Source organism: Diabrotica undecimpunctata, chromosome 4 (assembly GCF_040954645.1).
Source record: "Diabrotica undecimpunctata isolate CICGRU chromosome 4, icDiaUnde3, whole genome shotgun sequence".
NCBI lineage: Eukaryota > Metazoa > Arthropoda > Insecta > Coleoptera > Chrysomelidae > Diabrotica > Diabrotica undecimpunctata.
In genome coordinates, this window is record NC_092806.1 from 65025339 (window position 1) to 65051857 (window position 26519).

Sequence of the window (26519 nt, forward strand, 5' to 3'; positions counted from 1 at the left end):
ATTATTAACAAATTCTTAAAAAAGAGAGGAAGTCAAAACATACAAAAGTAGACAAAATTATTCCCAAATACATTATTTCTTGACAAGAAAAGAAGATATAGGTGAATATAAGGACTGCAAGGTAATAGTTATTAGGCATAGCGCTATTTGCTTACTTAGAAAAACCTCAGGGAAGAAGTTTTTAAATTAAAAGACCTGGCGCTGGTCAAACGAAATTTAAGAAAAATACACAGATTAGGTAGAGCACAGATCTTCAAAACTATAAAACAAACGTATATAAATCTATACGATCAACTTTAGCGAGAGTGAAGCAAATATATATATATATATATATATATATATATATATATATATATATATATATATCTAAATCAATATATATATATATATATATATATATATATATATATATATCTATATATATATATATATATATATATATATATATATATCTATATATATATATATATATATATATATATATATATATATATATATATATATATATATATATATATACAGTATACTCCCTTTATAACGAACACGGTTATTACGAGGTTTCGCTTATAACGAGGTACATTAGATGTCCCGTGAAATTTCTATTGAACTATAACCCTTTATAGCGAGGTAAATTTGCTTATAACGAGAAAAAATAAGATTGAAAAACGTGTTTTTTACGTTTTGGCCCGGTCGTAGCTATAAATAAATACCCTTTTTAACTGCGGGCTTTATGATTCTTAGTCGGAAATGTAAAATTTATGATTCACAAGTATCATTGTATTGGGTTGACCATTCACACGTGTTTTAAAGGTTGTCAGAAACTTTATCCAAGGACAAAACGCAAATGAAGAAGCATAAAACTGTTTCACATCTTTAGAAAATATGATAGATAGAATACTGGACAATTTAAAGCAGTCAAAAATGACAAAATAACTTTATACGCTTTATACATATTTACAGAATACAGATTTTTTGATTTAACGTATATCATTGACAGTAAAAGTAAACAACTCTTTTTTTGTTTTAATGCATTTCATTGACAATAAAAGTAAACAACTTTGTTTTAAAAACGCCATTCAAACAATATTTATTAGCATCTTATATTGCTCCGAATGGCTTCACTATAGAAAGTTAATGTTTTAGAAAACTACATATTCATATGTATGCACAGTATTATTGTTGTTGGATATAACGAGATCCGCTTATAACGAGGTAATTAGTCTGTCATTTCAGTTCTCGTTATAGAGGGAGTCTACTGTATATATATCTTCTTCTTAGTCGTTAACCTGATGCAGGTATCGTGATATCATGAAGCTATTAGCTAAATTTCCCAATGTTTCTCCACGTTTTTCTATCTTTCTGCCATTCTATATATATATATATATATATATATATATATATATATATATATATATATATATATATATATATATATATATATATATATATATATATATATATATATATATTCGTTTATAGCAAGTCGTGACATAGTTTTCCGATTTTAGACAGTAAATAATAAATACTTAAAGTTGAATTTTGGACTATCCGAAGATCACAGTGCTGTGCGTCGACTGGTAAATCTATATTGGTGCATCTTATCATCTGTAAGTCACTATACATCTTTGAAACTGTACGTAAATCTTTTTTTGCGCCATTAAAGCGATAAGAATTTACCAAACTATTATAGTTCAAAATCCACGCTAATATTTAATACAGAATAGGCAACCAGTATCACTTTGTAATGTATAGCTGGTTGCTTCCATTACAGAAGTATAAATTCTTTAACCATTAGTAATATTAATTAACCTGATATCGCCTTTGACTACGAGGGCTACAAAAATTATAGTTCCCACACAGTAAATGAAAACATGTGTATAAACCAACTCTCCATTGGTCACCTCATATGTAGCAGCTGCAAAATCAGTTCCAAAGTCGTTCCCTAAAAAAGAGCAAGCGATTCTGTTCCATTCAGTTGATAACTTGAAGCTATTTGACTACGTTAAATCAATAGGAGACATCATTGGACCGAAGAACATCAATTTCGCCTCGAGAATATTAAACAAAAGAATTCGCATTTATTTAAATAACATAGAATTAGTTGATAAACTAATAGAGAACAACTCCACAGTAAAAGTAAGTAATTTAAAACTTTCTATAAGAAGACTCGTAACACCTGCTAAACGAGTCATATTATCCAATGTCTGCCCATTCATACCTCACACACTTCTAGAAACAACCCTGAAAGACATGGGTCTTCAACTTACATCCCCCATCTCATTTCTAAGAGCTGGTATTCCCAGCGATGAATATGGTCACATCCTCTCTTTCCGCAGACAATCATATATCATCCCTTCTCAGGAAGATCTACAAATGTCATTTATAATTTTTTGAAAATAACGATCATCGAATATTCCTGTCAACAAACAGGATGCAATGTTTTTCCTGTAAACAGACCTGTCATATTGCATCTAGTTGCACTAACGTAGAAACTGCATCTCAATCGTTACATTTTAACCCTCAAAACACGATCAATATACCCACTAGCTCAGCATCAACTATTACAGACACTCCACTGTCCACCATAGCCCAACCCTCATCTCAACCTATCGTTGGGATAAAAGAGGATGTCCCAGTTCTCTATAGAATCTGACGCATCTTCACCCTTGGAAGTGAATATATTGGATACTCCGAACATCACTCACACCCACTATAAACTTCAAACGACCAAATAAAACCCCCTAAAAAGAAGATCAAAACGGACATTACTCAAGTACCCACAATACCTGCAACTAGCAAGAATAAAATATTAGACACATATAAAACATCTCCTAAACCTCTTACTCTTTCTGTAAAAAAGTTCATTGCCTTCCTCGAAAATGCATTTGGCAACAGTAACCCACTAGACGAAGCTAAAAGCTTTACAATGTCGATTCTCTTATATCTGATATGTTTAGTATATACCCAAATCTAGATCACAGATCGCTCAAAAATAGGTTCACAAGCATTACTAAAAAATTAAAAAAAGCGCTAAATGAGAAAAATTCAGACCCAGATAATAAAACTCAATCTTCCCAAGACCAAACTGTTACCTGTTAAGTCCTCTTACTAAATAAACTTAATTATATACTTATCCTTCACCTTAATCCAGTGGAAGTGCGATGGATTTTATCTACGCTTGGAACACACCTTCAGCATCTCACTTCTGAATACTCCCTTACTTTTTCTGTCTCCAAGAAATAAACTTCACCCATTCTCATACACCTTTTCTAAAAAACTACATTGGCTACCATTTTATCAGAACTTCTCACCTGCGAGCAAGTGGCGGGACATCAATCTTTGTTTCCTCTTATGCATACCCTCAACAATTCCATCTAGACACCGATCTCGAAGCTACAGCAATAACTGCTTGGTGTCCACATAAAATTGTAATATGTAACTTGTACATTCCTCATTCCTCCAAATTACAAACCAACTCCAATAGAAATCACAAATCTAATAAATCAGCTTCCAACCCCATTTATTCTAGTTGGTGACTTTATTTCTTATAGTCCTATGTGGGGATCCAAATACACATCTGCGCTTGGCAAGCTAATTGAAAAGGTGATACATGATTTAAATATAAATGTTCTAAATACAGGTGCAGCACATATTTTCATGTCCCATCTGGCAGCACATCATCTATTGATCTAAGTATTTGTAACCCTGGTTCTGCTTCTCTCCTTTCCTAGTACACACTGGACGACTTATACAATAGCAACTCCTACTCAATCATCATCTCTAATAATACTTCCAACCCATTCAAACTAAAACTAAATGGAAAATCTCTAAAGCGAACTAGAATCTTTTTAGCGAAACTGTTAGGGAAAAAACCGATCAGATCTTGTTTCAATCTGATATAAACAAAAATGTGGATATTTTACTAACTGTTTTATCTCTTCAGCTGAACAATGTATTGGCACATACACTACAAATTTTACAAGAAAAAGAGCAGTTCCTTGGTAAAATAATGCCTGCAAATCTGCGGTAAGAGAATGTAAAAAAGCCTTAAATAAATACCGACGAACACGCAATGAAACAGATCTTATACACTTCAAAAAAATGAGAGACGTATCGAAACTTCCCTCTCCACGTGGAGTCATATGTCGCCATGTTACCTAATCCAACGGTAACTTTAGCATCCTAGCAATTTATATAATATAATGTAAAACAAATGTAACTAAATTTTTGTTAACGGGTTTTTACCCATGTATTTAGTGGCTACATTCATGTACACCTAGACACTGATGATGGAATAATGGATTCCGAAAACGTTTTGTCTATAACAGCCCGTTTGGGTTTTTAAAAATATATACCTTTTACAAAGGATTTTTAATAAATTTTTTTTTTATATAAGAATACCTTGATCTATAGTAATCTAAGATTTCTTCAGAGTATAGATTAAAAAGACTGGGCAACAAAACACAACCCTGTCGTACTCCACGTTTGATGGGTAGTTTTTCAGTACTACTATCTCGAATTTGTATAGAGGCTTCTTGATTGTAACTATTTTAGCAGTCTTATATCGGAGTGGTCAAGTCCTATTTTCTCCATTTGTTTAATACCTTCATTTTTTTATCTGGATCCTTGTTATGACATTACCCCTCTTACTGATAACCACGGTGTTTTCTTTTGTCCATTTAAAATTAAATTATTTCTCCGGTGATCGGTCCACGGAATTCGTAACACTCTTCTCCAACAAACATTCCAGTGGTATCTCTGTATCTGTAGAGTAGGGAGGGCGAGTTAAGTTTCACAGCACTTAGGCCACAATTGACCCATTGTGCATCCTCCCAGGGAGCTGTCACCCTTAGCTCATTGTCCATCCTGCCAATTCTAGGAAGGTGGACAAGTCACCAGGAGACATCTCTCTTATGTGGGCAGGTGTGGGCCAGGACTCGCCGAACGCGTACTCTCGTATTAACGATAACTCTGGGCATTCACATAGGACATGCTCTACAGTTTCGTCTTCTCGTTCACACTTCCTACATAGAGGTGTGTCTGCTAGCCCCAGTGTATGGAGGTGTTTGCTTAGTTGACAATGACCAGTTAAAAAACCAACTGCCAAACGTAGGTTTTTCCTGGTCATTCCCAAGTACTTCTTAGATGTTGACTCTTCAAGGTTACTTAGTGTTACCCTGGCAAGTTTACATCCTTTCCCTTCTTCCCATCTTTTTACGGTTTGCGCATGGGAGTGACATTTGACAATTTCCGCGATTGTTGTAGTTGACCAACCAAAAAGATCCCCAAGTCCTAAGAGTCTTAGGCCTACCGTCTTCCTAGCTAATTGGTCAGCAATGCGGTGGCCTTTATTCCTATTGTGTCCTTTAACCCACCTCAGGATGATGGTATTACCATCCGAAGCTTGAGTTAGTGACTTGTGACACTCCATTACTAAACCTGATGTGACACGTGGTCTATTCAAGGTTAGTATCGCTTGTCTGCTATCTGTAGATGATTATAGTTTTACCTGCTATACCTTTTTGGGTTATCTCTTTTGCTGCTATGGAGATACCGGTCAGTTCTGTCTGAACTACGCTGGCATTTTTGCCCATACCCCACTTTATTCTTAGGTTCAGTGATATGGAGTATATCCCGCATCCTGAGCCTTCTTTCATTTTGGAGCCATCGGTGTATATGCAATAGGCATTTGCCACGTTTGTCTCCATATACTGTCCTGTTTCAATTTTGTAGGGTTTGTTAAAGACAAACTTTGGTTCAATTGAGTCGCAGCCTGCCTGTAGAAGTGGTAACGCATCCAACTCTTCTCGCCAGAAACGAGTTCTCAATTGTCCCATTCCTACATCAAGGTTTGCACCAGCTGAGCGCAGTCGCATCATTGTCACTAGCGCCACCTCTTTGACATATATATCTAGAGGCGTGATGCCAGTGGTATCTACCTTTCTTCTTTCCGCTTGTCGTAGGGTCTAAGATTCACATCTATGTCGTATTGTCGTATTGGGAATATTAAGCAGTTGATTAACCTTCATTTTTAGAGTTTGTGAAATTTGAGAGTCCTTGCATATTTTACCCAATTGGTATACTTCCATATTTGTTGCTATTATGTAGAAGGACACACTTTAAACTTCGTTTGAAACTGTCGATAAAAAGACGCCAGTGATCCGGTCTATACTCCGATACACCCATTTTTTCTAACAATCCTTTAATATTGTTACAAAAAACCGTATCATCTTGCTGAGAAAAAAATGGCAATAGATATTTTTCTCTATTAAGGTAGTATGTAATTTTGTTGTCTAGGTGAAGAAGATTCTTTTACTTTAGTCTGGAGGCAAGCAACTCGGAAAAATCTCTGATAAGATCGCTTGCTCTTCCTGAATAAACCACTCGTTGAATCCCCTTCAAAATCACTGTCGTCTACCTCAAACCTATTAGTCTGTAGTTCATTAGATAACGTTTCGACATTATCCTCTGGTAACGTAGGTAGACTGCTAAATATTGGAATGGGTGCTCAAACTGATATGGAATTGGTCTTATTGCTGAATTGAGTAGATAATTAGTAGTATATGATCAGTGTCCGCATTTGCTACTATATAAGATCTCAAATCTTGTACTATTTATGTCCACTTTTTTGAAATCAATACATACTCATTGCCATCCGTTCTTCCAAGTACCATCCACGTTGATATATACTAATGTTTATATATTTTACTAAAGTAGAGAATAGTTGTGGTTCTCTACTCTCATCTACTTATATTGTGATCTTTATCTTGCTTTGATGATTGGATCATGTAAGTGTAGACTGCTAACATTTTCATTGATTTAAAATTTTCTCTTTTTGATACATAGGAATAAAATTGAATACAACAAGAGTAAAAATTTTAAAATCCAATAAACATTTGCTGTCCTGACAAGATAAACCTTTTATTGACAAAATAAAAGTACAAAAACTAAACTAAAGTATTTAAAATAAACACATATTTACAGTGAATACTTTGAAATAAATCAAATAAACCTTAAATTCGAAGTCCCTATCTAATTCTTCATTGATGGGCCCATAGGTGGTCGAACTGGGCCCATTGGACCCATAGGTCCCATTGGCATCATTCCCATCATAGGTGGTCTTACTCCCATCATAGGAGGCATTGGTCCATGGGGACCCATCATCATTGGAGGCATTGGGCCTGGACCTGGACCCATACCTGTAAAAGAAAAATAGTTTGAACTGATAAAGAAAGACTATGGGTACTAAATATACTGGAATTACCATTCTTGATTAAAAGGCAATAACTAAAAGCAGAACTACAGCTGGTAATAACATAAGAACATGTGATGATGAAAATAAAATACATTTTCAGAAAGACACCTGATGACCCTTTACTAAAGCAAAATTCTGTAAATAACTATTAAAAATTTCTCTACAGAGTAATGAACTGGAATTTTTTAGTATAACTTTAAGGTTACGTTATGGTTTATATAAACTCGTGTCACTTTTAGTTAAAATTTCCCCAACACAGCTAATTACACAGAGAAACAGATAAAAATGCAGACAGTATTAGTTAATTTTAAGATTTTGGCGTCAAAAAATCAATAAATTCACATCTTTGTATCCATGTTTATAATTTTCTTGTAAAAATCCTAAAATCCCTGATTTGATGCTAAAATTTGCCACCCAACTTGTGGCAGGAAATTGTAATGTGTCTAAATCAAAGTTTAATGTGTTTTAGGGGTTAATTAATGACAAAATTCGCCGGTTCACTCAGTGAACTATTTTGTTCGCGTCATTTTGAGTCGCAAAAGGTTCACGTATTAGCAAAAAGTGCTTTGCTCTTTCGGACTTCTTGTTTAATACTGGACAGAAAGTTTATTGAATTCAAGTGATTCGGTAACTAGTTATATATGCGGAAGCTCATGTTTCGATATTTAATTATTGGACATTTCGGTTACTAAAAAGAACAAAGTGTTTACGTAATTATATCCAGACTGTTTGTGGTGTATTTTATTTAAACAATAAGTAGCTGCAGTCCAATTATCGGAATACACACTCTTAAGAGCTTCGGTATTAATTACTGAACTACACGTATTTAAACCTTCTGTCTTATTGAAAACCCGGAAGTGATTAGTATCAATGTGTTCCAAGGTGTCTGCAGAAAGTAAGGTCCTGGAGGTATTTTACTCAAATTTGGACATGCCAGCGATTTGGCAAGTACTTTCCAATTTTATGCATGCAAAACCATGTGTATAATTTGCATTCGACGCAAAATAGAGACCTTGACGAACATTTGATTTCGATAAGCAATTTCGAGTCGGATTCTAAAGAATTTTCGAATACATCCGTGGACATAAACAGTAGAGACATGACGAGTCAAAACTAATAGTGATAACTATTGTGATAACTAATAAACAATTACAAGAATTTTTGTCGACACTGTCGGTAAAAAATGCTCCTGTTACGCCGTCGCTGCAAAGTGCCCTTCGCGTTTTGATCGTAAAAAGGACATCAATGTAAATGCTTTTATTAGTACCGTAGAAATTTATAAAGACTGCGTATTAGTGTCTGACGAAAATGCGTTTTGAGGAATCACAATGCTTTTTGATGATTTTGCTGCTAAATGGTATCAAGGCGTTAAAGATACTATTTCTACATGGCACGAACTTGTTAAGCTTTTAGGAATTACGTTACGAGAGAAAAACAAAAGTTGATGTTTCCGTTTGTAAATGTAGAGCAATAATTGCACAATTAGAACCAGGAAGTCTCACGGAATCAGTTCAATTAGACATGGTGTACGGATTATCACACAAGTATTGGAGAAAAGATTTCTCGAGAATCAGTCGCAACTTTTAATGATTTGTTTACAGAAGCACGGAAAGTTGAAGATGTCTTTGACCAACCTAGTTTTAATGAAGAGAAAACTTCCCATAATCGTGAATCGTATCAGAATGAATCACATATAAAACAATACTACAATATATAATAACTTTAGAAACTATGCCGTCAATTCTTATCGGTAAATGTGAGTCACAGGTAAGAAAAACTTACCATTCAAGGGGGTGGTTAGTTTTTTTGGCCAAACATTTTTGTACGGCATTAATAAACTTAGGTAGGTAATACAAAAATAATGATTTGCTACCTAATGCCATAAGTTTCGAATCGGTATATAGATTAATTTTTTTTGCAACGCTGAACATTTTGGTTGGGACAGGGGTGAGAAATCCAAGGCGCAACCCTTAATTTGAATACCCCATGCGTTGTGTGCCGATAAGAATTGGCGGCATAGTTTCTAAAGTTGTTATTACATATTATACATATTGTAGTATTTATTTATATGTGATTCATGCTGGGTCATACGACGTTATTAAAAATGTCCCATGGGCTATAAAGATCGAGCTGCACCTACGACTTCGAAAGTAATTTCAGATTCTTCGCGTATGGTTAGTACTACTGTTGGAGCAACTACTTCGAAATCACCACACAATAGCTTAAACAAACCTTTAATTTGTTACGGTTGTGGTAAACCAGGTTTTATCAAAGCAAACTGTCCAGTTTGTAGCCATACGGAAGCATCTTCGTTAGATTTCTCTCCCATAGAAACATTTATTTCACCTCAACCTAGACCAGTGATACGCATCAATATATTAGGTCATGAAGGTCAAGGTTTAATCGATACAGGTGCTAAACAAAACGCAGCTGGTATACCTTTATATAACCTCTTGATGAGGTTATAGATGATGGTGTTAGTAGAAACGAACGAGTGTTGATAAAGGTAGTTGATGTATAAATAAGAGATAAAATGGTGCCTACTAAGTTTATGGTTTTTCCTAATGCATCTAATAAAATTTTTATCGGTATTTTGCAAATTAAAGCACTCGACAGCAGTTGCTCTTTGAAGCCAAGTGAACAAAACGATGCTGGCTGAATATAAATGAGCTTGACTCAATGAGTTTTAAGAAAGTAGGAACAACAAGTTCAGAATGGGGGAGAGCCTACAGCTGATGAAGAAACACCATTCACACTGCCACTATACAGAATGTCACCTGCAAAGAAGGAAGTGCTTAAAACTGGAAGAAGGCATCATTGAAGAATGTGAAAGTGCAAATATCAAGGAAGTGCAATCTTTCCTTCAGACAGATAGTTCTGTCTGTAGACAAATGGTTCTGTCAATTTATAAATAATTTTGCGGATATATCTAGACCCTTAAGCGATTTAACTACGAAAAGTAAGCCATGGAAATGTACGTAAGTGGAAGAGAACTCCTTCGAAACTCTTAAGAAGTTACTAACCACCACACCAATTTTACAGCAAGCAGATGAAAATCAGCTGTATATCATTCGTTATGACGCCAGTGGAATAACGAGCATCCCATGAAATACGCTAACAGACTTCTAACCACTGCTGAGCGCAACTACTCCACTTTAGAAAGAGAAGCGTTAGCTATTGTTTGGGCATAAGAAAAGATTAGAGGATATACTGAAGGTACTAAAATAACCCTGCAGGTGTACTAAAATAACCCTAATAATTATCTGCTGGCAAACGCAACATGGAAGCTGATACACTTTCCAGACCACCATGTTAGGTGAAAGACCTAGATGTTGCCAAAATAATTTAATGATTCCAAGACCCAAATTTGAATGAATATGTAAAATGCACAGATCGTGGAAACTTGCTCACACAAGGAGTATTCTACTGTTACTCATCAGAAGAAGACGAAGAAGAGGCTTTGTTAGTAGTACCCATACATGAGCGTGAAGCCATTATAAAAAAATATCATGAGGCACCAACTCCTAGCCATAACATACTTTGAGAAGAATCACTCAAAAATTCTTCTTTCCAGGCATGCACTGTTTTGTTGCTAATTATATTGATAAATGCCCAGATTGTCAAAGATATAAGGCCTCTAACCAGAAACCAGGTGGACTGTTACAAACCACTGTGTATGCTCAATGTTTCGAAACACTTGCCATCAACTTATTTTAACTGTTACCTGAATGATCAAAAAGTGAATGTTGGATTTAAATAGTTGAAGACACGTACTAAGTGGTTGGAGATATTTGCCTTAACTCAAGCATCCGCACAAGAATGCGCTATAAAGCTTACTGGCAAGGTATTCTTACGATTTGGCCTACCCCAAAGAATTATCAGTGATAATGTTGTGCAATTTGTGTTAGACGTAATACAACAAGTTTGATATGTTTTATGAATAATCACTATCATCCTATTACCCTTCTGTCAATACTCTATTACCCTTCTTCTAATATGGTAGAGCATAACACTTGGCCTGAGAAGATACGAATGATTAGATTTGCCATGAACTTAGTATGAAGTGAGATCAAACTGCTGCCTTCTCAATTTTTGGACGAGAGGTGTGAACCCTAGATCAAGTTAATCAAGATATCTGCCAAGTTGTAGAATCTGAGAATTTTATTCCTCAGGTAACCCCATACCTAAAACACATGGCTAAAACATAGCATGGATCGAGGATGAACCATGACAGAGCCTAAGACAGGTAAAATAAATATGCTGATCAACATTTGAAGAAACCCAGTCCATTCAAAGGAGATTTAGTATGGGCTAAAATAACTGCTCCTAGTAATAGGTTGAAAGGTCAGAAAGCTAAATTCTACCTGATGAGAGATGGACCTATAGAATCAAGCAAGTGGTGATATCTGTGAATTATAAGCTTAGTGACGTGGACACCCCTACGGCTCTTGGTGTGTTCCACATATCTGCTCTTACACAAGCTAACCTCAATGATGTTGAAGCTGCCACGCCTAAAGTGCCAAGCCAAAAACAAGGATGCCCTAAGACAAAACCTGCATCTTCTGCTGGTCCCTCCTCTAAGTTCTATGACAGGGGGGAGACTGTAACAAATCCTCATCCCAATGGTGATACCTAGGGGGTATGGCGAATGAAATAGCCACCTGCATCTAGCAGATATCAAAAGTGTACTAATGTGTTTATATGATCTAAGAATGTGTTTATATGTTTTATTTGTTGTCTGATACACCAACTTAGATAAACATATAGACAGTATTAGTTAGTTAGTTTTAAGATTTTGTGATAAAACCATCAATAAATTCACAACTTTCTATCCATGTTTATAACTTTCCTGTAAAACCCCTAAAATTCCTGAAAAAAACTAAATTGATGTTAAAAGTTCCTTTTCAAAATAAGCACATGAATATAATTTATTATGGTACTTTCCTTGTTTCTTATAGTAAAATCATTATTTGTGAAAGTGCAAAGGGGAGGGAATAATGATTATTCACAATAATCATTATCGGAAATATTTTTTATTATGTAGTTAATTCATGGCTTCTATTACTATTTTTTACATTACCTAGTGACTTAATTATTATGTTTGATTAAATGGATTGAAATAAAACACTATAAATATACCACTGTTAAAAGTAATATTAATAACACATAATACTGTCATTTATCTTAATGAGAAAGTTTTTAGTGCAATACCGGTATTACAATTGCATTTATAGGGAATAGGAAGAGTAAATATATTATATATCCAAATAGATTATTTTAAGTGTAAAAGTGGGTGCAAATTTTAATTTGAAAATAGCTCTCCTTAAAAATTTGCTTTTCTCGAAAGTGCCAGTGTTCACCTAGCGGCGTGATATAGGTATATTAAATATCTTTTTAATCCTCTAAGTGAATTGTCAGAACTGACTTTTCTAATGTACCCATAGTTTTATTCAATATTTTAATTTAAATGTGTTTCTGAACAATAAGCAATCAGATGTCATTGAGATTTTTACTCATGTGAGACAATCAACTCATGAACACATATATCACCATCCCTAAACACCTTTCTATTGTTTTTCATAAATTAAAAATTAACTTGTTCTGTTGAAGACTTGTTCCTAGATTTGACAAGTTGTACTATGTGTAAGTAATTATAGCTTAAATATATTCTTCACAAAAATGAAAACAACTTGCCAAAGATGAGGGTCCCATCAATTTTTGGCAAACAACTAACCACTTCAAAACAAAATTGTGTTATGAAACTACTAGAGTCTAATAAAATATATTGTGCAACATGATCATTGGGACAAACAGTAAACTATGTATACATATTTTATCTACTTCCTGTTTTGGACTCAATACTATTCTGTTATTTATCTTACCTGCTGGTGGCATCATTCCTGGACCTCCAGGTGCTCCAGGCGGTCTCTGACCCATGGTCAGTTGTGCCGGTGGTGGAATGGCTACTCCTTTTCCAGGCTGAGCAAATGGGTTGTTTGCAATTTTACCAGCTTTGAAGGCTGCCGTTGTGGCATCGATTAAGTGTTGGGCTTGTTCTTCCATCCATTTTTGGTAGAAAAATTTGACATTGTCTTTATGTTTTCTGCCAGTACAATGGGTTTTTCGCACACTAGGTGAATCATGGGTTAAGTAAGTATCGCAGTAATCACAGTAGTATTTCGGCATTTTTAGGTTATATCTAGAAATATTCTTCAGTAATTCACCTGTAAATGTATTAGCCTTTATATATTATTTTAGATATTATAAGAAAAAAATAAACATATTTTATAGAAAATATACTTACAAATTTAAATGTTTTCTAAATTTCTCCAAAGCTTTATAAACACTACATTACTAAGTTTTTGTCATCTGTCAATGTCAATCTTTTGTTAGCTCAAGCTGTCTACTTCTTATTTCATTTCTGACATCTCGCACTGCTTCTCCAAGGCAATTTTTAACCACCCTATAAAAAATATTTGTTTTAGTTCGTAACCCAAGCCATAGAATAAATAATAACAATCAGAATGCCCACTCTCAGATGCCGCCTTTGAAGTGTGTCAGCACGCTATCGCCATATTTTAAACGGAATCACATTTTTTATACTATGATCACAGACTCGGAATGAGAAATTGGTGACAAGCTACGACAGAACCACAGAATAAATAACAATCAGAATGCCCACTCTCAGATGCCGCGCCGTCTTTGAAGTTTGTCAGCACGCGATCGCCATATTTTAAACGGAAACAGACTCGAATTGAGAAATTTGTGACAAGCTACGACAGAACTGTAATTTAAATTTTTAGAGAATAATAATTTAGTACATTTGAAATAATTTAATCTATTCTTCAACTAAAAGTACGAATAAAACAGTGCATATTTTTTCAAGCAGAGTGGGCATTCTGATTGTTTATTATTCTATGACAGAACCATAATTTAAATTTTTAGAGATTAATAATTTAGTAAATTTGAAATAATGTAATCTATTCTTCAACTAAAAGTACGGCATAAAATATTGCATATTATGTCTATGGTTGCCGTAAATCAATTAAACCGGGTTAAGTTTTCTATGCACACCAGATAAAATTTCACTGAACAGCACTGGTTCCGTTTAAAACATGGCTGATTCCGTCTGCGCGTACTTATCTTGATAAGCAGAGTGGGCATTCTGATTCTGTCACAGAATAAATAACAGTCAGAATGCCCACTCTCAGATGTCGCATTTGAAGTGTGTCAACACGCGATTTCAAGAAGCAGCAAATCAAGCAAGGGGATAGAAACGACAAGTTCGGAGGAAGAGGAACAGCCACACAACCACAAAACAACATCATAATTGGAGAGCCTTCAGGATATTGTGTTGACACTCGGGAAACTGATGAGGTGCCCAATACAAGGCTATCCATAAAGAGGGAGGTCATGAGAAATCGGATGCACGATTATACCTTAAGTGGAGGAGAATATGAAGAAAGACAAGGTTCCAAAAAACTTTGTAGAGAACCCAGAAGCAATTAAAATAAAAGTGGGCGCTAGAGCGAACAAGATGGCAACATGGGAGGATGAGAAGGAGACAACAGAGTTCCTAAATGAAGAGTGGTCGGAGGGGGTCTTCACGAAGAAAGAAGTGGAGAAAGAGAGGGACAACAGAAGAGGTGGTAGTCTTCGTCACCAAGAACGACAAGGACATCAAAGCCATGAAAAGGTGAGCCATATTTCCGGAACTGCCAAGTACTCCAGCGGAAGTACACGAGGAGGGCGGCCTGGGATCCATGAGAGTTATGTTGATTCAAACTTCTCCCAAAGAAGAAGAAAGAATTCGAGGCGGTGAAGTTCCTGAAAACGTACAGGAAACTGGTGTAGTATAGACGGCGGAAGAACTAGAAAGAGTAAATGTGGAGATCCACACGCTGGCAGTACTGGGAGTTGAAACATCAACTAGTGGTAATAGTTCTTTTGCTCTTCTTCTTCTTCTTCAGTGCCTTATCCGGTCCGGATGTTGGCGATCATCAAGGCTATCATGGTTTTGTTGACTGCTCTGCGAAACAGCTCCGCTGAGGTCATCCCAAACCATTGTCGGAGATTTTTCAACCACGAGATACGACGGCGTCCCGGTCCTCTTCTGCCAAATACTTTACCCTGCATAACAAGTTGAAGAATTCGATATTTTTCTTCGTTCCGCATCACGTGGCCGAGGTACTCAAGCTTATGTTGTTTAATTAAATTAAGCACTTCTTTTTCTTTTGTCATGCGCTGTAGGCCTCAACGTTGGTGACATGGTCCACATAAGATATTTTTAGTATCCTTCTGTATATCCACATCTCGAAGGCTTCGATTCGTTTCTTTTGCTCAGCTTGGGAATATTTTGACAGATTCATTGTCGGTGTCACTATAATAGGTCAAACAAAAACCGCCAAGTGATAGAAGCAACGGTAAAAATGCAGAGAAGTATGAGATACCTCGCTTTTAAAGGCAAACAATGTCAATGTAAGAGGCAGAACAGAAGAGGATGTTTCTTCCGATGTGGCAAAGAGGGTCACATAGCGTTGTAATATAAGGGAAAAACAACTAGGTGCCTCAAATGCGATATCGCCGGGCATGTCGCGAACTCAAGAAGACGCCCAAAGTTCAACCAACCGGTTAAAAAAGAAATTACTGAGGACTAGTCCCAAGGAGAGTGAGTGAGTGAAAAAATTACGAAAGAAGTGCGAGGCTAAGAAATGACAAATACAGGAAACTGAAATCTGAGTGCTGAGATAAGCATATAATCTTTCCGAAGCTACCGCCGTAGAAAAGAACATCGGCGTGCAATAGGAAGTGTCTGACGAAGTCCTAATTGTTTACCTACAATATTTCATAAGTGTTCAATAATCCCATGGTTTTCATAGTCACATGTCGGGACTATGAAAAAGCCAATTCAATGTCTGAATATTTACCTCACCTAAATATTCAGTAACGACATGCGATACGTAAGGCCTTGCGTTCTCATGCGTTAAGATGAAATTATTTCCGATATAAAGCGTGAAAGGAACAACTTGTTCAAAGAAACAAAATTTCTGTAATGTACCTGTCGGTTTTTAAATAGCCTCCACGTAAAGACTTCAAATCCGTTCTTCAAGACTTCACCACTTGATTACGCTTCCTTTGCATTGAAGTGTTATATTTTATATACTTTTGGCGCTAAGTGCATATTGATTGGTAATACAATAAAGTTGTAGGGTAGGCTGTCTAATATTTAATTCTTTCAATTTTTTATTAATTTCTTCTTCTTAAAGTGCCCTCTCCTCAATGGAGGTTGGCTACTACAATTTTAAACTCTTCTCTATCTTCAGCTGTTCTTATTAGCTGTACAAAATTTAGCCCTGTCCATTGTCGGATGTTTCTGAGCCACGGATAGTCTTTTCCTTCCTAGGCCTCTCTTTCCCTCGATTTTTCCTTTCACTATAAGTTGGGCATATTGGTACTTATTATTTCTCAGTATGTAGCCTACGTATGATGTTTTTCTAACTTTTACTGTGTTAAAAAGTTCTCTTTCCTTGCCTATTCTATGCAGCACTTCTTCGTTTGAGGTATGCGATGTCCATGAAATTTTGAGTATTCTCCGGTAGATCCACATTTCAAAGGCCTCCAATTTATTTACGGTTGATGTTTTAAGGGTCCACGTTTCAACTGCATATAGATATATATTTTATTAATTATACCTACCAAACTAGTATTGTGATCTGTTATATTCTTTGTACTGTCAGTTGTCACATGTTTTCCATTTTTATAGTACATATTGAATACATCTAATAGTTTCAAAAATATATTTTCACTTCGTATTCTTAAGGAGGCTTTTGAATGCAGTTAGTTCCTCTGTTACACAAAATTGTTTATCGGCTCTACCGATAAAAATCAACAAGAATTTTGTTTTAATTTATTAAATATATTAATTGATTTAACACAAACCATATTTAAGGTACATTCAGACCAACAGCCACGGGACGATCAGATCACAGTCAAGTCAAGGGGCAACCCATTCACACACACAGTCCGGGCAGATCACCGTCAGTCTACTTCAGCATTCCGGTGAATCAAGATGTCTAAGAGAAAAACACTCTACAAAATGGCATTGCTTTTGGAAGAAGAAGACAAAGTGAGCCCTCGTCGAGAGTGGGTACACAAAATATTTTTATCGAGGAGAGAAGGGGATTTCGCAAAATTGTACCCATAATTAGTGGACGACGAGACAAAATTCGTACAGTACTTTCGCATGTCGCATTGTGATTTTCTTAATTTGCTGTCTCTGATTAAAGACGGCATAACGAAAATGGACACTCACTATAGAAGAGCAGTAACTCCAGCCGAAAAGCTTGCTGTAAGAAAATAAAATTACTTAAAGGATTCAAAATTTTGTATTGTAAAAAAATGTGTAGATAGTTTTCAAAAAAAGTTTTATACAAAGTTTTCTGATGAAAAAGCTTTTAAGTAGGAACCCGTAGTTTGATTAGAGCTTGCTGAAGAATACTGGGGTGGCGCATTGTGAACATCTTGGTTATTAAGTTGGCTGTTATTAGTTCGCTGTGAATAGGTTGGCTTAGAATGTTGGTGAACGTTCGTAACAAACGAAGAGTGTGCCAATTGGTTCAAATTAAACTCCTCCAGTTCACTGATTACACCAAAAACTCTTTGTTTAGCCAAAAGTTTATTTCCGGCATTAAATTTTTTTACTGTAGTAAAAGAAAAGAAAGATCAATATAATCTTTTTCTTTTTCATTTTTTTCTTCTTCCAAAAGATGTTTCATCAAAACTGCACTAGCACTTTCAACAGCTTGATGCCCTCTACGTTTAGGGTTGGATGATTTCCGCATTGGGATCGCAATAGAAGAGTGGTTTGTTTCGTTGGGGTTTTCTAAAGTAAGTTCCTCGCCTATCGCGATATTATCTTCCTCCAGTAGAACTGCATGTTCCTCATTTTCTGTTGCCACGGAAGTATATCTTGTCCTTCATATATATATATATATATATATATATATATATATATATATATATATATATATATATATATATATATATATATATATATTGTTATGATGTGTTTCTCGTTTGTTTGAATGTTGAGCAATGAGTATTTTTAATAATATAATATATAGGGTTTTTATCGCGGTTCTCAAAGAATTAGCTTGTAAGTACTTTTTTAAATTATCTTTATTATAACTATTATGAAACACACATATATATCTAACCTAGCCAATGTAAATTTAAAATAAACTATCTTTAAATTGATATTCTTATAAAACTAATTAAATTCTATAGACAATGTAAAATTTAAACAAACTATCTTCAAAATTGAAATTGTTATAACACTAACTAAATTATATTAACAAAATTTTGTACCTTTCTTTCACTGAATGCCTAAATGAACTGTTTTCCACTATATATATTCTAATCACCACTGAATGTCTTCGTACTTCGGTTATCCTTGTTTTTGTGAAATTTCTTTTTCCAATTATCAGCTTCTACCAATTTAAGATATATTTTTCTTCACCAGCATTTATACATCACCAAGCAAACCAGCAAACAGCATTTATATTTATTCTTCTTTTCAATATACCAATATCCAATTATTATAAGTTGATTTATACTAATCTCCAATCATAATATAATTTTAATTCCTTCCAATGTCCATCCAATATTCTTCTAATATACTTTTATAATCTTCAATAATTATTTGTGTATAATTATAAATGTGCATTAAATATAGGCATAATTTTTAATCTTCATTTAACTCACTATATTAAACTATTGGACTATTTGTACTTGATTCACTGACTCCAACTAACTTTCATATTTCTTACTAAACTTTTCTGACTGACTTCTTGAAAATTCTGAACAATTTACTTCACTAACTAAATGTGTCTACTAACTTTCATAATAAACTGGCCTGACTTCTGACTAAAAAACTGCCATCTTGAACCCAAATCACGGGTATTTATATCTTTTTGGATATTCTAGAACCATCTGGTAAGAGATCATGTTCCAATTTTTTCTATTAAATACATGTCTGAATTTTCTGGAACAAACCATTTCGCAAACATGGCCATCTCCGGTGATCCAGAGAATTCCATTCTTTTCTATTAATAATTTTGTTGACATTTAGGCTTTTCAGATCAGAATAAACATTTAAATCATTAAATATATATAAATTAAACATTTTAAACTAACATTATTATTATAACCCCTCTTATATTCGTATTATGATTAATTTCTATCTGTCAATTTACTGTATAGTTGGTTGCCTATGCACATGGCTCACTTAAATATATTTACAACATTAAAATACAACTTTTTACACTTATTATATGCTAATTTATTAAAAATGCCCTCACATAAATATATTTTTATTAAATTCTCTAGTATATAACTTCTTAAAATAATCAAATACTTTTTTATATCTAATATTATGTAGTATATAACTTATAAATTATTTTCTATAAACCCCAATTGTCACAATATATATATATATATATATATATATATATATATATATATATATATATATATATATATATATATATATATATATATAGTTAAGAACGACATGTTATCGTAATGCTTCCATGGAGAGCCAACTGATTGACCAGTTACTGTTTTTTTTGCGCGAATGTATTTTCGGAATTGATTTCGCAATGACTCCCACCTCAGCTTACATTTGTTAGGATCTAAAAAAAATAAAAAATAATTAGACAAATACTTATACTAACAGCATATTCAAAACATAACCAACATTTCTTGATTGATATTACGAATGAGTGAGTGATATGATGAATGAGTTATAATTGTATGTTAATGAGTTTTAGTTAATTATTACAATTATTATCTTGCAGATTCCTCGCAACTGGTGATTCTTTCGTAACGCTATCGTATAATTACCGACTTGGACATTCTACTGTGCACTCTATAGTCCATGAAGTATGTGGTACTATAGTTAAAAATTGCTTGCGAGTTTTTATACCAATGCCTTCTACTGAAGACTGGACGACAATCGCACACGATTTCGAGACTAAATGGAATTTCCCGAACTGCATTGGAGCTATTGACGGGAAACACTGCGAGATATTTGCTCTAACTCTAACTCTCTAACTATTTCAATTATAAAAAGACATTCTCAGTTGTACTACTCGCCCTAGTTGATGCCAACTACAAGTTTATAGCTGTAGATGTTGGGTCCTATGGAAAGAACAGTGATGGAGGGATTTTTTCTAGTTCTAGATTAGGCACAGCACTAGAAGAAGGATACATTCCGAGTGGCAAGCATTTGCCGGATACAAATATATCCACACCGCTTGTAATTTTAGGCAATCAAGCTTTTCCACTCAAAACATATATGCTAAGACCGTACCCCTCAAATCAGGTACAAGAAGACCCAAGGAAACGGATTTTCAACTATCGTCATTGTAGAGCAAGAAGAACGGTGGAAAACGCTTTTGGTTTATTGGCCCAACGATTCAGAATATATTACCGTAAAATAAACTCACAGTCTGCTTACATAGAAAACATAATCTTGGCTACTTGCATACTGCATAACTACATTTTAGGTCGAAATAACTTGCATTATCTTCAAAATTCGCTTTCAGATGAAGAGAGAGTGTGTGTACTAGAAAGTCTACCAGGATTTGGATCAAATGCGCGGTTGTCTGCTTTTGATAATAGGTAAAAATTTACAACCTACTTTAATTCTGAAGAGGGTTCTGTGCCATGGCAAAATATTCAGTAGCAAAAGGGGACCAGCATCTACAGACAGCTTTGAACTTATAATTAAAAAAAAAAATAACTTCTAATGTAAAACATTTTTTTAATTGTGTAAACTATTTTTATTTTAAATTACCAGTATATTATCTAACTTTCAACAATAATTATTGTCTTAAGAAAAATTGATCATGTCTGAACCTGTCGAGACCTGAATTATTGTGAAATTTAGTTTGAATAATTGATACAATACGTTATAAAGGTTATAAGTTGACAAAATTTGTTATATTAAAGAGCATAATATTAAGGTTACACTGTATATACATACTAATAAATATTAATAAACATATTAATAGTTACCTTGTTTTAACACCTTCCCAATTTCTTGACATGTTTTTAATTTTCGCTGAGAATCAGAGTAGAATGGATGTGACAAATCATATAATAATTTTTTTTCACGAACGCACTCAATCAATTTTTCGTCCTCCATTATTAAGAAAATAAACTAAACAAGTGGCGAAAATATGATACAACGCTGAAAAAGGTGGCTGACTGACTGTGTTATATTCACACCAACACCAACCCGACAGTCAAGTCCAGTCAACGATCAAGAAGTCACAGTCTTGATTGCTGGCAGAGCGACCGCACAGTCAGTGACCTTGACGGTACCGTGCCCGTGCGTGGTAATAACCTCATTGAAAAACCACAGAAGCAATCTTGACTGTACCGTCTCTGACTGTGACGTGACTGTTGGTCTGAATCAACCTTTATTTTCAATACGTCGATTTACTGTACATGCAGGCAAACTAATAGCTTCAAATTTCTATTTTTTGTCGGACAAATTTCGTTTACAGCAGCCAAAATACATTGTTTATTGGATCGTAAATGGTTTGTTATATTCAGTAATTTATTTCGAAATATGCAAGGACATTTTGATCAATGCTAACTTTTTTTCCTTTTTTTAAAAACGTTTTGTTGTGCTTCTAATAATTTTTGTAAAGGATCATTTTATTTTGTCTGAATTGCGATTCAAATGTATCACATTCACTTTTGTGTTTTGTCGTAGTGCCGACTCAAATTAAATTCTTTGAATACGCTTATAATATTTTTACAAATTAAGCATAGTACTTTATTGTAATTATTAATAAACAAATAATCAAAAGTCCACTGTTTGTGTGCAGAATGCACATATAAAGATACAGTAGCAAACTGGCGAAATGAAAGAATGCTAGATTTGCTAAGCGAGCCATCGTATTCACTGGGGAGTCGGGAATAAACATGCGCAGTTTAACAAGTTTCCTAATATTCTTGTGTTTGCGTGCATTTTTATCACCAGTAATATTTCGGCATGCTCACGCTCTAAGTTTGGTAATTCTTAAAATTATATTGGCGCCCCCCCCCCCCCAATGGCGGGCTGCGCAAAAGTTGGAAAGGACCACAGGTCATCGTTCCCTGTCCTACGGTATCATGTGAACTTTTAAGTAAGATCTTTGTGAAAACTGTTTTGTTCATGTTACACACAACCCATTTTTCCCTCATTGTGTAATCTCAAATGCCTTGTTAAATTGTGACTTCGTGAAAACTGTTTGGTGCAAATATTACACGAAAAAGACCGTTTCCGGTGTGCAGTCTCATATGTAATTTTAAAGAAGAATTGTCTGAAAACTCTTTGGGGCATATTTCACATTTAACTAGTTTTTCTCTATTGTGTATACTAAAATGTCTCTTTAAATTGTGACCTCGTGAAAACTGTTTAGTGCATATTTTACACGCAAACGGCTTTTCCCCAGTGTGGACTCTCATATGTTCTTTTAAATTACAGCTTCGGAAAAACTGTTTTGTACATATTTCACATTCAAAATATTTTTCCCCAGTGTGCTTAGTCATGTGAACTTCAAAATATTTTTTTAGAGTGTGTATTTTCATATGCTGTTTTAAAGAAGAATTTTTTGAAAATTCTTTGGTGCAAATTTCACATGGGAAAGTTTTTTTTCCAGTGTGTCTTGCCATGTGAAACTTCAAGTTTTTACTTTGTGAAAACTGATTCGTGCATATTTTACATGAAAATGGTTTTTCTCCATTGTGTGCTCTCAAATGTATCGTTACATTGTAAATTCGTGAAAACTGTTTGGTATAGTACATCCACTAATAATTTTCCAACATAAACATGTCTCATTCTGGTATCAAAGAGACCGCCTTTCAAATCAAGGTTGTCAGACATATTTCCTAAAATTCCTAAGGTTATATTTAAAAAATATTCTCTATTCGTTATTATTCAATTGCTAGTCAACGAACGACACTCTTAAAAAATAATATGAACATATTCTCAAAATATATATATATATATATATATATATATATATATATATATATATATATATATATATATATATAAATTAATTAACTAGGTACTAATATTTCCATGGACTCTTCACTAATGAATTAAAGCAACCGTGAACTTTGTATATATTACTTATATTCTAAGTAATTTTCGAATATTGGCAACATTGTAGTCTTGAGAGAATTTGAACGTTCGACGTTGCCCTGTTGGTGAATTTAGCGGTAATACTTTTATAGATATAATGATCGACTTTTAAGAAATCAGACAACTTTTAAGAATCCAAGTTCTCAAAAATGGTTTCAAGAATTGTATTATTTTTTTCCAAATTTCATTGATTTTATACCTTACCTGGAAACATGAAAAATTGCAGATATATTAATAATGGTATTAAGGTTATATTCACTAATTTTAAACTCATGCATTATGGCAACAGCGAAGGCGCAAAGCCGTAAATTCTAATGAACACCTGGTTGTCTGGCTATGTGACACCCTAAAATATTTCCTTTTGCAGAGGCGGAGGCTTATTATAAGGTATAAGTAATATTATATTTTTCTAGGATGGCATTTTTTAAGATGCATCAACTTCTGTGTTATCAATAAATAATGACAATTATGTTAATGACAGCTCCGAATTAAAAAATAAAGATTTGCACGTACAATCCCAAAGAATAGTTTTAAATATGTATGAGTGTTTGAAAAAAGAAAATATTGGGATGGCTGATAATGCAATTGTTTCGAGAATTCATGTATTAAAAAAATCGGGTATAAGACGATATATACAATTATTAAATTAGGCACAGTTACAGATCATTCCTTAAAACGAAAGCGACCAAATAAAAAATTGGATAGGATTGACACTGCTGCAAAAGACGTTATTCAGCGAACAGTTTACAATTGATAATGCAATTGTTTCGAGAATTCATGTATTAAAAAAATCGGGTATAAGACGATATATACAATTATTAAATTAGGCACAGTTACAGATCATTCCTTAAAACGAAAGCGACCAAATAAAAAATTGGGTAGGATTGACACTGCTGCAAAAGACGTTATTCAGCGAACAGTTTACAATTTTTACAAAGAAAATAGAGTGCCTACTTTAGAACTGATTCGTGAAAAATTAAGAGATTTCCCTGAATATAATTATATATTCCGCTGAATTCAGTGATTGTTATGGATAATGCGTAGGATCATTCCCGCATATTAAATAAAATACCTAATAATAACACGAAAAAGGACGAAATTTTAAAATTTATGCAACTTAAAAACATCATTGTTCCTAAAAAGATTCCAGTAAAGAAAGAATTAATTAGAATGATCAAAAGTCGGAATTTTAAAAACGAATACGTTATTGACACCATTTGCAGCAGGCACGGCCATACTCTTTTGCGATTACCCTCATACTATTGCATTTTTAATCCAATTGAAATGGTTTGGGGTACCGTAAAAAAACGATTGCGAAAATATAATCAGTCACCAACATTAAGCGCAATGGCCATTGAGAATATTCGAGAAATAATTAGTGGCATTAATAGCGATGTGTGGAAAAATTGCGAAGCTCATGTTGTAAAAATAGAAAACGAATATCCTGTTTTACCGGCAATAGCACCAATAGTTATCCAACCTGGGAACGATTCGACTTCAGAAGACTCTGACGATTCTTTTCAGTCCTTCTAATTAATTTCTTTACAGCTATCGCGATGCATCTTGAACACTAGTATTCATTATTATACAGTGTGTCGCATTTAAGATGAAGACACCTCTATATATCAGCTACTAAAATACATACAGATTTGACATTTTGCACAGTCATACATGTTGATAGTGCACATTTTTTTAAGATAGTCATCTGAAATTTAAATTTTAAACGCGGCTTACTGCGAATCCATAAACAGGGTAAATTTTCGATATTTTGCTTCGCGTTAGAGAAATCGGAAAAACTTATTTGGAAAAGTTGTTCCACTTATTGTAACCGCACATACCAAATTTCATGACAAAATTCGCAATTTTAGTTTTTCAGTATTATTTGTAATCTCGATCCTAAATCTACAATTGGCTGTCTAAAGATGCATCTCGGGACAGCCAACTGTCCGTTTTAGAATCCTGACTACAATTGAAGAGCTTATTTCCAAAGTGTCTTACATCCATATAATGAAATCCATGAAATTGCAGATTTTCATACAAATTTAACATACAAATTATACAATTTTACAATTTTCATATGCACTTTTAAATGGTAAATAAGAAGTTGTTTTGGTACATATAACTTTATTCTAGACTTGAAGAAATCTATAAAGTTTAAAAAAAGAAAATTAAAAAAATCGAAATTTTGGATTTAAGACACTTTGGAAATAAGCTCTTCAATTAATGAAAAAAGTAAAAGTGCGAATTTTGACATAAAACTTTGTTATGTGGGGTTATAATAATATTTGGAACATCTTTTCCAAATAACTTTTTCAGATATCTCTAACTCGAAGCAAAATATTGACGATTCACCCTGTTTGTGCATTAACAGTAGGCCGTGTTTAAAAATTAAATTTCAGTTGACTATCTTAATTGCTGGATAGACAATCTTTTAAAATTTTCTGACAGAATGAGCCATTATTTACAGATAATTGTAAAAAAATATTATGGTTTATGTAAAAACTAAATAATAAGTCCAATATTCTTATAAATCACTAAAATTAACAAGCTTTAATTTGAAAGAATTAATTTGTTATTTATTCGATGTTGTGAGGCCGCTCCCATTTGAAAAAAAAACTGATTATGTCCTTTGAAGAGTCCTATTCAAAAATGCCCCGTTTAAACAAATCGAAGGTTGAAGGGTGCCGGACATTTTTGCCGGAAACAATTCAAATTCAAAAGATCACCTTTTTCTGCTACGGAAAATATTGCTCCGATTTCTCACCAAAATCAATGTTGATACTTTAGTTTAGATACTCTTGAATCTCAAAAATACTCATTTACATATTTTTCAAGTCTCGAAAATGCATATTAGGTATCGCATTTTTCGGATTTTAAATCGCCTATATCTCCAAAACTATTAACTTCTGAGAAAAATGACATAGATCTTATTTAGAGTCACCCAAAAACCTAAAAAATATTTTTTGGGGCACAAAAGGTGATATTTTGAATTTGTTTAAACAATTTCTGCCCAAAAATTGAGAAATTTTCCTGAATATAATTATGTAAAAATTAATAAAA

The 26519-nt window shown here is 33.9% G+C and overlaps 1 protein-coding gene across 2 annotated transcripts; it reads right to left on the bottom strand.

Annotated features, from left to right (window-relative positions):
- Positions 1–6891: 6891 nt before the first annotated feature.
- snRNP-U1-C (small ribonucleoprotein particle U1 subunit C) lies at positions 6892–13721 on the bottom strand. Of its 2 annotated transcripts, none has more exons than XM_072529628.1 (3): positions 13560–13721; positions 13138–13479; positions 6892–7199 (listed from the first exon to the last, which is right to left on the bottom strand). In XM_072529628.1, the coding sequence occupies exons 2-3, from the start codon at positions 13439–13441 to the stop codon at positions 7033–7035; spliced, it is 471 nt and encodes a 156-aa protein (XP_072385729.1). In that variant the 5' UTR covers positions 13442–13479; positions 13560–13721; the 3' UTR covers positions 6892–7032. The 2 variants fall into 2 exon arrangements, with proteins under 2 accessions (XP_072385729.1, XP_072385730.1); XM_072529629.1 differs by having other exon boundaries at positions 13138–13495; positions 13560–13698.
- Positions 13722–26519: the final 12798 nt, after the last annotated feature.

Bases quoted from the DNA above. Each gene is read 5' to 3' on its own strand.
- snRNP-U1-C (XM_072529628.1), bottom strand. From the start codon at position 13,441: ATGCCGAAATACTACTGTGATTACTGCGATACTTACTTAACCCATGAT. The intron at 7,200-13,137 runs GTAAGATAAATA...TTTCTTTTACAG, and splicing joins AGGAATGATGCCACCAGCAG to GTATGGGTCCAGGTCCAGGC.